The following is a 16,382-nucleotide window of genomic DNA, read 5'->3' as shown; positions in this document are numbered from 1 at the left end:
GTAACACCCAAAAAATTTGGATTGGGGCGATTAAAGGCTGGTATTAAAGTTAAAATAAATATATATGTATATATATATAGAGAGAGAGAGAAAGACATGATAATATTTCTAACAGGTGATTGTAATCAAGATTCTATACTAAAACTAGATGTATGTACGAGTCTTGGAAGAGCAAAGGATGGACAATGTCCTTCATAGGAAAATTGGAGAAGACAAACTATAGTAAACCTTTGGAAACCATTGAAAAAAACATCTTGGGTTCATGATTTATGCACTTAAATAAAAGTACAGGAAAAAAAAAAACCCATCCCAACTTTTCCTGACTTGGGGTTGTAGATTGTTTATTGTAAATGCGCACAGACCAGCCTGGATAAGCATTAAAACACACATTATGTACAATATTGCATATAATTACACTATATATCCTCAGTGTGATTAGGGGATTTAGAGGCTTCTTTTTTATGAACTATCTATGAACATAGATGATACATAGTGAGCGCTGGCAAATATCTACACTAAAATATAAAAAGGTAAGATGTGCTGTGTTGGGGGTTTACATACATGAACCACTGCTGCTTCTGAACTTTTATGCTTTTGAAGCTTAAAAGAAAAAACCAGTTAAAAATACTCTCTGCGGCATATACATTCTATTTAAAAAGTGAACACGTGTTAAATAAAATCAGGAAAGACCTGACATCATTAGTAGTCATAATGGCACTCCACAGAACAGCAAGTTAAATTTACTGAAAGAGGCTTTTGCGTGGTCAATGTAGTCAGACTTGAAATCTCACTGCATTCCCCCTGAGAAGATCAGCACTTTTCCAGACCACACTTCTCTTGCCACACCTCCATCAGAAGTTAAATACTTTAGAATATAATGATGAAAATCAAGATTGATCACAGCAGTAAATACTGAAATATCACTGCATTAACATAATGTCAAAGAATGGGCTTCAGTGGCTTTTGGAGACTTCTTTCCTTTTCCTTCTTTTTTTTTTTGGACTGTCCACCCTGCGAAAAGACAGAAAGAAATATAGCGGGACATTCGTTTATTTGAGCTTGTGAGGAACTGTGATAAAGAGCAAGCTGATTAATGGGTCAGATTCTGTCAAATCAGATTTAGTGAAGAGGCTTACCTGTCAGTTACACTTGAGCTGGGTCATATTAATCCAGATCGTCTGCAGCGATCTTGGTTTCTTCCAGGTCCTCAAATGCAACAGCAAAATCTTCTCCTTCGCTCTCAACGTCGCATGTTCCGAGAGTTTTTTGTGTCTCTTGTTGACCCTCGTTGTCTTTGCCCTCGGGGTCACACGCCTTTTCAAAATCATATTCCACTTCTTCTTGTTTCTTTTGCTCACTTTCACTCGGCAGCTCCACAGGTTCCTCCGCCACAGGAGGGGAGCTTTGTGTTTCCTCTTGAGTGTAAATGTCTTCCTCGGCATCCAGCCACACATCTTGATCATTCTCCTCCTCTATTTCTTTAACATCCCCCTCTGCTTTTGTCACAGAGGGCACCGGCTTACACAGGGGCACAGCTCTCTTCTCTTTTTGTCTTGCTGGCTGTATTACCTCTGCTACCTGAACCTGTGGGGTTACTGTCTCCATAGAGTCGATCTGTTCCACTGGTTCTATTGTTTCGATTGCTTGGATGCCGATATCCTGCAGCACCGGCTGACTTGCAATCGCTGTTTCTTGAACTGAACCAAAGGCTGCGTCTGCTTCTGTGATACCCGTAGCCTGAACAGCAACTTCATTTAGCTCTGTCTGTTTCACACTCTCAACGTTTTGTGCTACGTTGCTTTGCGGAAGAGGTTCTTCTGCTTCCACTGCCTGAACACCAACTTCAAACATGTCAGTCTGTTTTACGGGTTCAGTTCTCTCTATAGGAAATGAAGGGGGTGCCGGCCCCTTTGCTTGTCCAAACTGTATATTCAGTTTGAATTCTAAAGAAAGACTTGAAGGGGACTCCATGTTACCTACTGATGAGATTAATCCGGTGTTTTGGGGGACTGCTAATCCAGCATTACTATGTGTCATAATCTGTTTTTGGGTGGTCTGCAGCTTTTGTGTTTCCATGGCGTTTTCATTGAGTTTCTTCGAAGATAATTCCTCTGCTGTCGCATCTCCTGCTATGACGAATAGTTCGGATTTTTCCAGCTCAGCTTTGGTTTCCTCCAAATCCTCTTTGTGATCTTGGACGGACAGATCCAGACTTTCTGCACTGTCGGGTATTTGCTTGTGAACCTCAAACTCTTGTTGGTCATTTAGGATGGAAGACTGTTCAATGATGGCAGAAGGTGTTTCGGCTTGACTTTCCATGACTGCCTCAGTGCCCTCCTTTATCAGCTTTTGGTCCTCTGCCTCACTGGATTCACTTTTACTCATTTGTGTTGCAGCACCCGGTTGTTCAATGATTTCTTGTTCCAAATTTACCACAGCCGATCCAGGTACTGTCTCTTCTAAGTTGGCTTTCTCATGCTGAATAACTTCTTGAACTGTCACCTTAATTTCTTCTTTGCCAATTTCCTCTTCAAAATCAGGAGTGGCTGAGAGATTTTCCACTTTGTCAATGGTTTCATGACAAACATCTATGACTTCTTTGGCTTCTGTAACCCCAACCTCTATCACCGTGTCAACTGCATTCTGAGCTGATCTGATATCTACATCCATCACCTGCACCTGGAACCTGTGATTTTCCTCAAACTCCACTGAAGGCACACGCATTAAGATGACCATGCTGCCCTTCTCTGCCATCTGACTTACGTTGTTTGTCAATAATGGCGTCACAGTCTCAACTGGATCATTGAACTCTATCTCACTTACAGTTCTGCTTGTCAAGGGTTCATGGACCAAAAGATTAGGTTTGTCAGCTGAAACATCTTTGATATTACCTGTGACCACTTGTGTCACCAAAGTATGATCGGTTGTGGCAGCATTTACCTTAGCATCTGGAATTTCACCTGCATTTCCCCCCTCTACACTCTGCTGCACTCCACAGACACTCACTTCATAAGTTGGTTCATCTGAAACTCCAGCACTATCTACACAAGGTGCTGGGGTATCTTCAGTGCATATAGTTTTTTCCAGGACCTGAGCACTGCTTGGTTCCTGGTTAACAGAGGATATGTGAACTGCTGTTGATGCTTGCAGCGTTTGTGCAGCTTCAGTGATGCTATATTCATGCTTTACCTGAGCATTGCATGGGCCACTTTCAATTTCCTGATCCTCGTTTATCTCTAAAGCCTGAACCAGTTGCGGTGTGACTGTTTTCTCAGTTTCTTCTGTAACACCATCAGTTTCTTTTGGTTGTGGAACATCTTCCACCAATGTTTGCCTTTCGGGTTTCTGAGTGCTACTTTCCTCAATACTTTGTCCAGTTTCACATGGAGATTTAGTTGTCTCCGTATCCGTTTCGGTTTCAGGTATAAAATCTTTAATGTCGGTTGTTGATGCCTCTGGTTCTAATTCTTCTTCTTGCGCTGCGTTAACTTCAGTTGTCTGTCTGGGTTCAGCTATAACTGCCTCCACTGTTGGAGTATCCTCTGTTATAACTTCCTCTTCAAGTGATTTGTAGTTACCCGCTTCGAAATCTAATGTAGGAACAACCGCAGCTTCTGTTTCTTGAACATCCTTGGTTTTAGGAGCATCCTCTGGTTCAAGATTAACTGCAGTCAGGGTTTCTGCTTCCTTTTTGGGCTCCTCTCCAACTTTTTCCACTGGTATAGGAGCATCTTCTGATATTACTTCTTTTTCAAGCAATTGAACACTTATCTCTGCTTGTACAACTTCCAATGCTTCTGTATCTTCAGAAACGTTTCTAATTTCAGAAAATTCTTCAACTTCAGAAACTTTTGCAACCTCAGAAATGTCTTTAACTTCTGGAACGTCTGACACTTCTGGAATCTCAGATACTTCGGGAACTTCTATAACATCAGAGATTTCTCGAACTTCTGTAACTTCAGGAATCTCAGACACATCTTGAACCTCAGACACTTCTGGAACTTCAGACACTTCTGGAACCTTAGACACTTCTTGAACCTCAGACACTTCTGGAACATCAGAAACATCTGGAACATTAGACACTTCCTGAACCTCAGACACTTCTGGAACATCAGAAACTTTGGGAACCTCAGACACTTCTGGAACATCAGAAACTTTGGGAACCTCAGACACTTCTGGAACTTCAGACACTTCTGGAACCTCAGACACTTCTGGAACATCAGAAACATCTGGAACATTAGACACTTCCTGAACCTCAGACACTTCTGGAACATCAGAAACTTTGGGAACTTCAGACACTTCTGGAACATCAGAAACATCTGGAACATTAGACACTTCCTGAACCTCAGACACTTCTGCAACCTCAGATACTTCTGGAACTTCTGTGACTTCAGGAATTTTTGAAACTTCTAGAACATCGGAAACTTCTCGAACTTCAGAAACTTTCATTTCAGATTGATCGGTTTTACTTGTTTGTTGCTCTGTGTTTTCTGACTCATCAGTTACTTCAGTGCGAGGCTCAGCTGTCTGTTTGGGTTCATCTGTATCTGTTGCAGGTGATGGAATATCCTCTGAGGATGGTACTTCAGAAGACTGAACATCACATTCCTCTGAAGCTAATGCAGCTGCTTCTGCTCTCGTCACTGCTTCCAACTCATCCGCCAAAGAGGGTGGTAGACCCTCAGCCTGAGATTTCTCGACATTTTGTGTGGTGTCAATTTCCTCTTCTTCCAGTATTTGGACTTCCTCTTTCTCAGTTGCATCCTCAGTTTCATCTGTTAATGTAACAACCGATTCTCCTTCTCTTGAGGGTGTTTTTGAGATGTCTTTCTCTGTTTGATCCCACACAATTTCTTCAACTGGAGCAACTTCGTCATCTTTTTCTGGTAACTGCTCTGTGGACACAGCCTCATTTACCTCTGATATAGATTCCACTACATGCTGGTTCACATCAGTAATTTGTAACTCTGAAACACTGACCTCATATACTTCCTCTGCAACACACTCAGCATTGTCAAACTCTTTGACAGGATCCTCTGACACAATTTCTGTTGGAATAGCTTCATTGAGGTGTGACACACTCTCAGTTTGAGAAGTTGCAGCAAGTTCATTTACTGCATCAATTCCTTCAGCATTTAGGCCCATTTTTATAGTCGCTGCATCTGATCCTCGGTGTAATTCCAGTACTTTTGGCTGGTTTACTGCAGATGATCCAAGTATTTGATTTGAGACTGAACAAACAACTCTTTCTGAACTTATCTCCCCTGAACACACTGGAATTGTCTTTGGTGTCATGGACATGGTCTCAGAGACCTGCTGCAGTAGCACCTCTGTTTTCATGATGTTGTATTCAGCTGGCACTGGCGTTGTGTTGCCAGATGTTTTTGAAGAATCTGACAGCTGGGAAACTGCAGAAATCATCTCAGTTTCATCTGCTAGAGTAACATCCACAGGCTCAAGAGCAGTTACGGCCTCGGATGTGATCTCTATCAGGTCGTCTGCTATAGTGTCATCTCTTGCTGCCTCCTCAGCGACTGAGACTAAAGATGTCTCCGTAATTACCCCCTCCTCTGGAATATCACTGAGTTGTTGTTTACTGTCTGATTCTGTGAGGTCCTCTGGTTCTTCTTTTGTAACAGGTGCCGTCGAAACATCATTTTCTACAGGTTCTTCATTGTCTTGGATCTCTTTTGCCTCAGTTGAAGGAACATCCTGAGGTAGGCCTTGCTCTGTCATCTTATCAATGAGGTCCTTCTGGAGTTCATTGTCAGCTTCTTCTGGAACGTGACTTTCTATGTCTGCCTGTGTTTGTATCTGCTCTGCTGACTCATCCTTATCAAACTCAGACAGTGGAACCACAGCCGGTGTGTCAGAGTCCTCATCAGCTGAAACTACTTCCTTATCAGCCTCATTGAGGGATACTTGGTCTTGCTTTTCAACAGACTTTCTTTTCTTTCGTCCTGGCAGGAGTTTCTTTATGGAAAAGGAAGAATCTTCTTGAGCAACTTCCCTGTCAGTGTCCTGTATATTATCTTTGCTTTCATCCTCATCCTTTACCTTCCTTTTGGGGGTGACAAGTTTTTTAAATGATTTCCATGTTGAGCCTTCATCTTCCTCTGGAGGAATTGTTGTTTGGGGGGATGGAACCAGAACTTCGTACATCTCATTAGAAGTTCTCCCTGGCTCCACTTTGGGTCCACTGTTTTGCTTTTTATCTTCAAGATCAATTTGGGGCGTTTCATCCTCAGAGTCGGATGTTTTACGGCTTCGTCTTTTTCCAGAGCCACATAAAACAGCTTCCCATGACACAGTCGAATCTTTTCTTTTTTTTCCTTCCTCCGTGCTGTGATCTGATATTTGCTCTCCTTCCCCTGGCTTTGCTCCATCTTCTAAACTTGCAATTTTCCCCTCTTCTTGGCCCAAGGAGGACCTCTTGACGTGCTTTTGCGGAGTCAGAAGTTTTTTGAAGGAAGCCCATGCTCCCTCTTCTCCACCTGCTGGCTCAGCGGAGGTCTGTGCTGGAATTTCTTCCCTCTGATTCTCAGCTGACTCTGTAGATGACAGGAGCTGATCAGAAATGTGTTCCCCAGAGTCAGACAATCTTCCATCACTTGATTTTCTGCCTCTCTGCTTTTTGGAGAGTTTCTTTAAACTAGAGCCTGAAAGGAGCCTTTTCAGAGGACTGGCTTGAACTTTGTCTTTCTCTTGAGAGCTTAGAACTCCAGGCTCTTTCCCAGCTGCATTGGGCGATTGAACTTCATCCACTGCCTGAGCTGATTCTGCTGTCAGGGTGCCCTCTTCAAGTTGATTTCCATCAGGTTGTCTTTCACCTTTATCTCCCTCAACATCTGGAGAAATCTCCTCTTCATCCTGTTTTTGGTCTTGTACAATTTGGTCCGTTGTCTCTGCAGTTACCTTTTCCCCCATATCTTCCAGTTCTTTCTCAGTTACCTCGTCGTCTGCAGTCTTCTTTTTCTTTCGAATACCAGAAAAGATTCCGCTGGTAAAAAACTTTTTAAACTGAGTTGCAATCTCTCTTCCGTCTGGAAGAGTTGGAGAGAGTGAATTTGTTTCCTCTTCAGGTGTGGCATCCAGGTGTGCATCCTCACTTGCAGGTGAAGTCATTTCTACATCATCAGATGCAACCTCTTCTTTAGTTTGTATTGTTTTCTCTGCTTTTTCAAACAATTCCTCCGATGTACCATCTGTCAGTGTCTGATAAGTTGTTGAATCATTGTCAAGGAGCTCCTGTGCTGCATTAAGATCTGTATTCTGCTCAGCATTCTCAAAAGTTATTTCACTTATGGCATCTTTGACGTCCTCTGGTTTGTCTGCTTCCTCCTCAGCCTCGTGTCTTGCTATGTCAACTTGGTCTGTAGAACCTCTCTTCACTGTTAATTTCAAACTAATGTTGCTGAAAAATTTCCTAAAACTTTCATTGATATCATTCTGCTTGGCCTCCATTTCAATCAGTTCAACTGGCCCTACTTCATCAGCATCAGCTTCATCAGAGAGCTCCTTTGTTAAGGGTGTCTCCTCTTCTTTCAGTGGCTCTGAGGCATCCTTGTCTGGAGAAAGAACAACTAAACCAGAAAAGAAATGAATTATTAAAACACTTTGATTGCAAGGGCTGCAAAAAAAATCTGAAATTCTATCAGCTGAAATCCAGGAAGTCATGCTTCTGTTTAAATGATGCCGCACTATACAGTTTATGAGTACCTACCCTCTGCAGCAATCTCATCCTCACAGTGACCATTAAGTGCTGCTATAGAGCTGTCTGCTTTTCCATTGATCTCAGCGATCTGCACATTGTTTTTGAGAGGCTGAAATAAAAAATTAAAAAAAGCCTGAGTTTAGAGCGCATCTCTGCATGTGTGGTGAAGACACGATTTTTTAAAAGTTAAATTATAAAAACCAGTATTTCGGCAGTCAGTTTCACCCATTCACAAGTGACAGTCATGCAAGCAACTTGCTGCAGTTAAAAGACAAATGAAGCAGGGCAGTTAACAAAGAATTTCCATATGGAATTCCTTTGTCTCCTGTTTTGTAAACAAACAATACAGACCAATCACAGTTGGCTGAGTGTGGTGGTGGCCTCAGAGCTTGGGAACAAGAATGTCATGTCCAACAACTAATATGAAATAAGTTGTCAAATAAGCATCTTTACAAATAGCTGTTACTGATTAGTTGTAGGAGTTTTCTGAGTTTTTTTTCTAACATCGCCTCTGGAGTTTAAACCACGAGAAAAATTACTCTCAGTAAAGGCAGAGATAAAATACTAACACGCACTCCAAATTCAGATAATTACTGGATGCCAAAAGATCAAAGGCCATAATCATAACTCATTCTTCCAGTAAAAAGTAATTCCCTATGTTATGCACAAACTAAAGTTATCTAGAGCCTGGCTGCTGCTGCATGTGCAGCTTTCAAATGTTCAGTAAATCAAATAAAATGTTTCAGCTTATGTAAGATCTTTGCAAACACACGTGACACATAGGCCCTTCAATTATTCTCACAACTCATACAAAAAGGGGGGAAAAAACACTTATTCTACTTGGTAAGCATATGCTACTTTAAACTTTAAATAATCTCTCACAGTAAAGGTGTGTTTTCCATTTTACATCATATGATAACCTTAAGTCAATCATGTTAGAAAAGTATCTTAAGCCTAAAGCTTTAATAGCTCTTATCACTGTTACATAATATTGCTTTCTGTCGGACTTCCTGCTCAGCATGACCAGGTAATGATGTTGTACACAAATAATCAATGTTGCTCTCTGCCGAGTGCAGCAAAGACGACATTGTATCCCTCTCCTGGGTTCTACTCAGATTACACTAAATAATTCCCTACAGTAAGTGCAAAATCACTGCAACAGCAGTGAAACAGTGTTAGCGGGCTCTCCAGACGTCAACCTCAAGCGCAAAGAAACCCCCCAGCAACTCGGTTTTGATTTTACACTTAATAAGAAGAAACTGATTAACTGTTGCCTCCTGGGTGAACCAATCTGAGGGGGGGGGGAAGTTCAACGATATAGGGTGTATTTGTTTTAGATTAAGAATGTCAGTGGGAGAGCTCGGGTGGATGTGCTCAAGGACTTTACTTTTTATTCTGCTGTTAATGGATGTGCTGGCTGGCAGCATCCGCACTGTCCTGACAACAGCAAAACCCAGACTCAGCATCTCTCCAGCTTTTAACAACCACCAGCTCAAATCTTAGGAGGGTTTTTTTTATAAAATGAAAAAATGTAATCAAACCGCTGAAAATCGTTTGAAACTGTAGGATTAACCATTAGTCTGCACATAGAAGGGATTTTTATTTTTTTTACAGCTAGACGGGATAAAAACCTGATACCTTCTCGTCAGTATGCGGCTCAGTTTGAACATCATCCACTTTTCCGCTGTCCTCCTCAGCTGCTGCATCCTTCTTGTCGTCCCGTTGCGCAGACTGAGCGTCTCCCATTATCGGAGCTGCAGAGCGTCACTATCCGGATGGATCCGCACAAGTGATGAAAATATCCTCCCCAGAAAGAAAGGCAAAGCACGCACACCAGCCGGTAGCTCCGTAAGACGAGAAAGAGGCTCAGCTCTCAAATGCTGCAGACTGGATGTTGACAAACTATTTTTTCCTCTAAACGCCTCCCAACAAGATCACATGAAGCCATATGAGCCGAGCCTGGTCCTGCCCGGCCCGGCCCAGCCCGCCTCTCGCTGCATCAGAGAAGGGAGAAAAAAAAACTGCAGAGAAAACAGCCTGTAATCAGATGACTGAGTAAATGTCGGCGAAACAAGCACGAAGCACCATTGTAGATTTACCACGGTGTTCACGAGGCTGAAACAAACAAGTGTCCAGTTAAAGATTTTTTTTTTTTTCATTTGAAAACAGATAAAGTCAGGGTCCCTGCAAACCTTCTCTTTTTACAAGGATATTCAGAATTCCTCTTTGATTTAAGATACAGTTTCTTTTTTTTTAAATGGGGAAATGCATGGATGAATACACTGCATCCTGAACTTTGCGTTTGTGATTGAGCTAAATCAATCCGCTCATTCATAAAGTTAACCTGCGGCCCCTTTTCTTTTTTCTTTTCTTCTTTTTTCCCCTCCTTTGACTGAAGATGTGGCCCAGTCTTTGTGAGCCATGTCCCAGCTGTAAGCCATCACCTCTTGGACGGATGTGACTATATCGCTGCTACCATGACATTATTTGAACTGGCAGTGCAAGATTTGCCATGTGAACACAGCTGGCCAGCTGTAGTGACAACGGTCAATATTCGAAGTTTACTGGAACTGATGCGGCATCAGCCAGAATCCCAATGTGGAAAATGCTCCATCACAACAAATATCAACTCAAGAGGGGAAAAATACTGCAAAAAAAGAGAGACACATAGTATAGACACATAGAGCATAGTATTTCTAATAGAGACACTTTTGTAAATTGTTTTTAAGCAGTAAATAATAGATTTACTTATCATAAATCAAAGCATCCACGAGGGATGAACACGATTTGAAGAGATTATCTAAGATTATTGATTATTGACACAATTATTGAATTAAAATATTATTTTTTATTAAAATGATCATTATACAGAATAAAAACACCTATAAACACTAATCATTGAAATGCACCTAAGTTTGATTAAATTAAATTCAGTTTTATTTATTTAGCGCCAAATTACAACAAATGTCATCTCAGCACTTAAATAATATAGTCCAATTCAAGACAATTGGAGTTAAATTCATTGTAATCATAATCCAATTAAATCAAATTAATTAATAAAAATAAAAAAATTTATTCATATAGAGCCAATAAAAAAAAAATCCGAGCTAAGGAAACTAACAGATGTGACTGTAGAGAGAAATGACTCCCTTTTAACAGGAAGAAACCTTTGGCAGAACCAGACTCAGGAAGGGTGGCCATCCGCCTCGACCAGCTGGGGTTGAAGAAGACAGAAAAGAGGGGACAACAAACACCGTAACACCATTCAAAGGATACCTGTTGGAACAGGGAAACACAAGTTAATAACCCCAATAATGTCACATGTACATTTGAGAAATTAAACGAGAGGAAAAGAGAGCAAAGTGAGGAAAGGTGTGACAGATGTGGTCCCCCAGCAGTCTAAGCCTATAGCAGCTTAACTATGGGATGTTTCAGGATTACCTGAGCCATCCCGAACTATAAGCTTTATCAAAAATGAAAGTTTTAAGCCTAATCTTAAAAGTGGAAAGGGTGTCTGCTTCCTGGACATTTACTGGCAGCTTATTCCACAAGAGAGAGGCCTGATAACTGAAGGCTCTACCTCCCATTCTACTTTTAGAAACTCTGGGAACCACAAGTAAACCTGCAGTTTAGCTGCACAGTTAATCTTTACCTGCAGTCTGAACCATTGGAGAAATTAGGGCATCAGCTACAAGTTATTTGACGTTGTGTCTTTTTTTATTAAAAATGTCATTGTTGTCTTTGTTTTATATTTTTTTGTCTATCAACAAAATCTGTCCTGCATAACAACAGGCAGACATTGCACTGACTCCTTCTCTGGACATTGCAGATGGACCCCATCCCCCTCACCTCACTCTTTCAGGTTGAGCTCATTCGGGTTTTTGTGTGAAAGCCAGCCACTAGGCGTGCAACCGACAGCTCTACCACCAGGTCATGCTCCAGAGGCACAGTTTTTCCTCTTATCAAAAAATGACTTTTTGATAGACCGTTTGTCTGTTTTCGTCAAGTCCGATCTGTTTGCATTGAGACACATGACCAGAAGCATTTAGTTTCAGACAAAGCAGCTCTGAGAATCAAATTACCTTAGAAGCACTTGTGTCATGAAAAAGCTCCAATCCAGGAGAGGAAAAGGAAAAAGCACATTTCCTTAAAGTGAAAAGTGACTGTGATAATCAGGGGTCTTGTTTACAAGTGATAAAAAAGGGTCAGTGAGTTCCACTACAGGTACGATACGTCTGATAGATAAGGAGCTGTGACAAAGCCCTCAATCTAGCTGACAGTCCATGCCTCTACGTAAATCTTTGGCATTGAACTTTGGGTAATGACCGGAAGGTGATGTTTTCGAAATGTTTTCGCCCGTCTTGGATCTGGCAAGAAGTTCAGTAATCTGGGAGGAGGTCAGCCAAGACCAGATGCTTCACATTAAGAGGAGTCAGTCAAGGTAGTTCAAACACCTAATGAAGATGACCCGTGAGGCCCTCCGTTAATTAGCAGGAGTGGCAAGAAGTTGCCAGAGAGGCCTGTTGCTACCCTAAATAGCCTGAAAGGATTGATTCTTACTGGTCTTGTCAAGTTGTGACGATTGTTGTAAAGATTGTATGGTTGATTTGATTTCAGAACGCATAAGAAAGCTTGATGCATAAGACATCAGGAGGCATCATGTGTGATTCTTATGCAGTTGCGTCATACATGAAATGATTCAGGATGTTCATCTGTTATCTTAATTGATTGTCAGTATCCACGGTATCATCGATTTATTGATAAAACTGTGTAATCCCTGTAGAATTATTTCAAACAGCATGAAAGCCTATGGAAATTGTCAAAGATTTTGAAGTCAAGCAATAAGTTTTCTTGTAAATGGAAATCAACTGACTGATCAAACCTTTGAGCCAAACAGACTTAATGTGATTTGGGGAGTAAACTGAGACATGTGGGCAGAATATCATGAGCAAAGCAGGCAAACACAAAGCAGTCTGCCAGGGTGTCTGAGCTTCAAGATGTTCAGTCATACGTGGAAAGCGCTGCTGAAAAAAGCTTTACGCTTTCATGTTCAATCTCAAATGTTAAAACACTTGCATTTAGATCCAAGCTAGGATCTAAATGTAACCAGATCAGACTGTAACCAGCCTTAGTACTAAGCTAACCTGACCAGCTGTTGACAAGAGCCCCATGTTTACAGCGAAGATGTAAGAGTGGTATCTATAATGTCATCTAACTGCTGGCAAGAAAGCAAATAATCATATTTCTGTAGGAAAGTCTCCAGAACTGCTGAGCTTTCAGTGACCTATCGGCCTCACATGCAAGCATGTATGGGTTTTATTTTCTCGAATTTGTCGGTTGCCTGTAGCCCGCTGTGTGTCCTGTCATGTTTCCAAACTTCATTTTGTCAAAGAACATTTACTTAGGAAGCTGTATGCCCGTCAAACTCGAAAAACACTTTTTTTCCCTTGCAATTTTCCTGTTTCTTAATTGTCTATTTTGGTCAGCCTCAATACACTCTCTGCAACATATTTTCTGTGTAGTCTGGACTGGAGTTTGAGATTAAATAACATTTTTTTGAGGTTTGCAGACAGACCCAAAGTAACGGCCACCGAAATTCCTTCAGAAATATGCCAGATTTCCTGTTCTTCTGTTGATCCGTACAATTATGAACTTCATGGAAGACTCACAGGATGAGAACTTTTCCTTCACACTCATCGACAGAATTCAGTATTTTGAAGTTCTGTGAAGACTAAAAGAACTTCTGCTTGGCTCCAATGAGCGTGTAAAGGTATGTAATTCAATGAATAGAACACCTCTCCAACTCTTAAGCATGGGGGTGGACCAATAATGCTTTGGGCTTGTGTTGAACCAAGGAAACAGTTCATTTAGTTTAGTTTTGGCCTTTTGATGAGTTAAGAAAAATTATTTTCTGAAAAAAATTAGATAATAAAAGAAAAAAGTACTTATTTTGATTGATAACAAGCTGCCTTGAAGTGCTGAAGTTTAAACCAGGTGAAACCAAGAGAAGCTTACACAAGAGTGTATGTACAGTGCACAAACAAGTGTAAAATAAGAATTGTTCAGCACAAGCAACAACTGAACTGACTTTTCTTCTTACAAATAAACCATGACACAACCATATGAAATGGAGAGAGCATGCACATGTGTTACTTTGTGTGGATGCATGCGTATGTTAGTCATTATGAATTCTTTTTCAGCAGTTTTCTTTCTGTCTAAGCAGAGGCAGGCTTTGCTTTCAGAGCAAAACCCTACCTCAGTAATACCCTCAAACTGAACCCTAACTTGTCTTTTCTGTCATCAGAAAGAACAGTTGCCTGTGTGTGCCTTTTCAGAGCCTTTTCACAGAACACTGAAGGGTTCATTTTCTAAGCAAAACTTTCAGTGTTTCAAAAACACAAGTACCCATCCATCAGGCTGATTTGTTCCCAGATATTCAGGTATCTGTAATGAAAGAATCTGCTGATTCCACTGACTATAATTGTATTGTCAGAAAATGTTTTAGTTTGGCTACTTGCCTAATTCACAGAATAAAGAGAAATTATTCACTGAAAGAAAATTTCCATGAGCAAAACTATCACAAATCATCGCAACGGCGCAGCTGTAGTTCACGAGAAGGAGCAGACTTCGCCCTGTTGGAGAACCAGTGGTTCAATCCCCTGCTTCTCTTGTCTAGGTGTCTTTAGGGAAGACATTGAGCCCCATATTGGCTCTGATGCATTCACTGATGTGTGAATATGTATGACAGAGAAGACAGCACTGTCTCTAATACTGTGTAAGACAAAGAAATGCTGTGTAAATGTGGTTTGTATTGTAAAAGCATTTTGAGTGGTCATCTAGGCTAGAAAACTGCTATATAAATGCAGTTAATTTCCCATTTACATACAGTATTCTGTAAGGGTTTTTTTCATTTTAAATAGATACATGAATAAATCTGTTAAGATTTAGAAACTTTTCCTCAGGTTGTCACTGCTATTGACTCTAGCCCTGTGTTTTTCATTCTTCCAGGTAGGGTAGATGCCCCTTTTCTCTGGTAATCAGGGATTAGTGGTCATTTAGTCATCTAAATGTGCCCCTGTTGTGGGGGCTAGATCGTGTCAACTTATTGATCCCCACAAGAAAAATGGACATCTCACACCCAAAAACGAGGGATGGGCAAATGCGATAGAGCCATAGACTTAGTGGAATTTGGATATTGTGTGACTTTATCCATATACATACCTGATCGAGGGTTGTCTGTATAAATCACACAATAAATTGTCCATCTGATGTCCCCAGACTGACACTTCTTTGCACCAGGATCAGGTTAAATTTGAAATCTTTCACTGCATGTCACTCGTTACTCTCTTATCCCCACTTTCACAAAAATTTTTTAGAAAAGCAAACATTCTGTACAAAAAAGCTAACTAGCGTTAAAATGGTTTACATATCAGGAAATAGCCAAGAAAAATAGTGTGTTGACATATGACAACACTACCAAAGGATCAGCAGAATACTGCATATAAACACAGCTCAACATCTACACTGGACAAGAGGTGAAAACTGATAATGGGTTCACACTTTTACACACAATTATCATCCAAACTGCAGATGACTTTGAACTAGAAGCCTCCTGAAAGAAGAATTGGCTATAATCCCACCAATTTTAGGTATGATAAGGATAATTTTTCTTGAAGAAAAATGTGTCAGGATATCTTTTACCTGCTCTCAGATTAACAGAAATTTTAACAAGGGGAGTCCAAACTTTTGCATGTCATAGAAGGGGTTACTTGTAGCTGTGCAACACTTGCTTTTATAAATTTACTCCCAATGTCATGATCATCAAATATGAGATAGCAGTGGATTAGTTAAGTAATATTCCATCATTCATGGCTGCCTTTTGTTGATCATATCAGATGTCAGATTTCAGTCAGATAAGATGGTTCAGCAACTCAATGCTGTGAGTCTGTAAGGGTTTAACAGCTCAGTTTTATGTAACTTTATACCTGCATATACACAGCCACAAACAGTCCAGCACAAGTAAAATGAAAAAGTACTTTTAATCTTAGGCTTTTGTCTTCACAAAGTCACTCTTACATTTTTAAATCTTGTAAAAAAGCGTGTGATAGACGCATACTTTATTTTTGCTCCACAATGAAGCTCTACATATGAGCTGCTAAAGCTGGGGACAGGTTAACTTAAAACAAGAATGATGCGTCACTGAAGCTGAACAAAGTGAGAGCTTGGGAAATCAGAAAGAAACATCTCCAAACCCATGACAGGCATTCATGTTAATTTGATCAGATGCTCCGAGACACTGGTGCTGTTATGTGAACCTCAGTACGGAGTTAATAAGTTGAGATAATTAGAGTCACAACTTCGGGTAACTGGAAACAGCTGATGTTTTCTCCGTTGATAACAGCAGCCTAACTCCCGAGGCCTGATGTAACATAATATAATCAAGACGCGGGGGGTCTCAGCGAGCACGACTGCATGTGCATGCATGTGCTCTTTTTGTACACGGGGCATTTCACAGTATCAAATATGAGCAAGTGGACGAAATTCAAACTCAGTGAATGAGTCTTTATGCTTTACCACATTTTTTTCTATGCATGTGAAATTAGATTAGAAACCATGAATGTCAGCGACGTTTTGTGGATTATCACAGTTGTACTGCATAAATCTGTCA

At 40.7% G+C, this 16,382-nt stretch overlaps 1 protein-coding gene across 1 annotated transcript; it reads right to left on the bottom strand.

The window, feature by feature from the left end:
- Nucleotides 1-298: 298 nt before the first annotated feature.
- Nucleotides 299-9,626, bottom strand: akap12a (A kinase (PRKA) anchor protein 12a). Its single transcript, XM_072365923.1, has 4 exons — nucleotides 9,353-9,626; nucleotides 7,724-7,823; nucleotides 1,137-7,583; nucleotides 299-1,011 (listed from the first exon to the last, which is right to left on the bottom strand). The coding sequence occupies exons 1-3, from the start codon at nucleotides 9,458-9,460 to the stop codon at nucleotides 1,165-1,167; spliced, it is 6,627 nt and encodes a 2,208-aa protein (XP_072222024.1). The 5' UTR covers nucleotides 9,461-9,626; the 3' UTR covers nucleotides 299-1,011; nucleotides 1,137-1,164.
- Between the last annotated feature and the right edge of the window lie 6,756 nt (nucleotides 9,627-16,382).

The sequence above is a fragment of the Leuresthes tenuis genome, unplaced genomic scaffold (genome assembly GCF_036924035.1).
Source record: "Leuresthes tenuis unplaced genomic scaffold, fLeuTen1.0.hap1 SCAF_15, whole genome shotgun sequence".
Lineage (NCBI taxonomy): Eukaryota > Metazoa > Chordata > Actinopteri > Atheriniformes > Atherinopsidae > Leuresthes > Leuresthes tenuis.
This window is presented reverse-complemented; position numbering and strand designations above follow the sequence as displayed.

What these genes read in the sequence shown, in the direction of transcription:
- akap12a (XM_072365923.1), bottom strand. Translation starts at nt 9,460, where the DNA reads ATGGGAGACGCTCAGTCTGCGCAACGGGACGACAAGAAGGATGCAGCA. An exon ending in AGCCGCATACTGACGAGAAG is followed by an intron (nt 7,824 to 9,352) that starts GTATCAGGTTTT and finishes TTTTTATTTCAG; the next exon opens with CCTCTCAAAAACAATGTGCA. An exon ending in GGATGAGATTGCTGCAGAGG is followed by an intron (nt 7,584 to 7,723) that starts GTAGGTACTCAT and finishes TTTCTGGTTTAG; the next exon opens with TTGTTCTTTCTCCAGACAAG.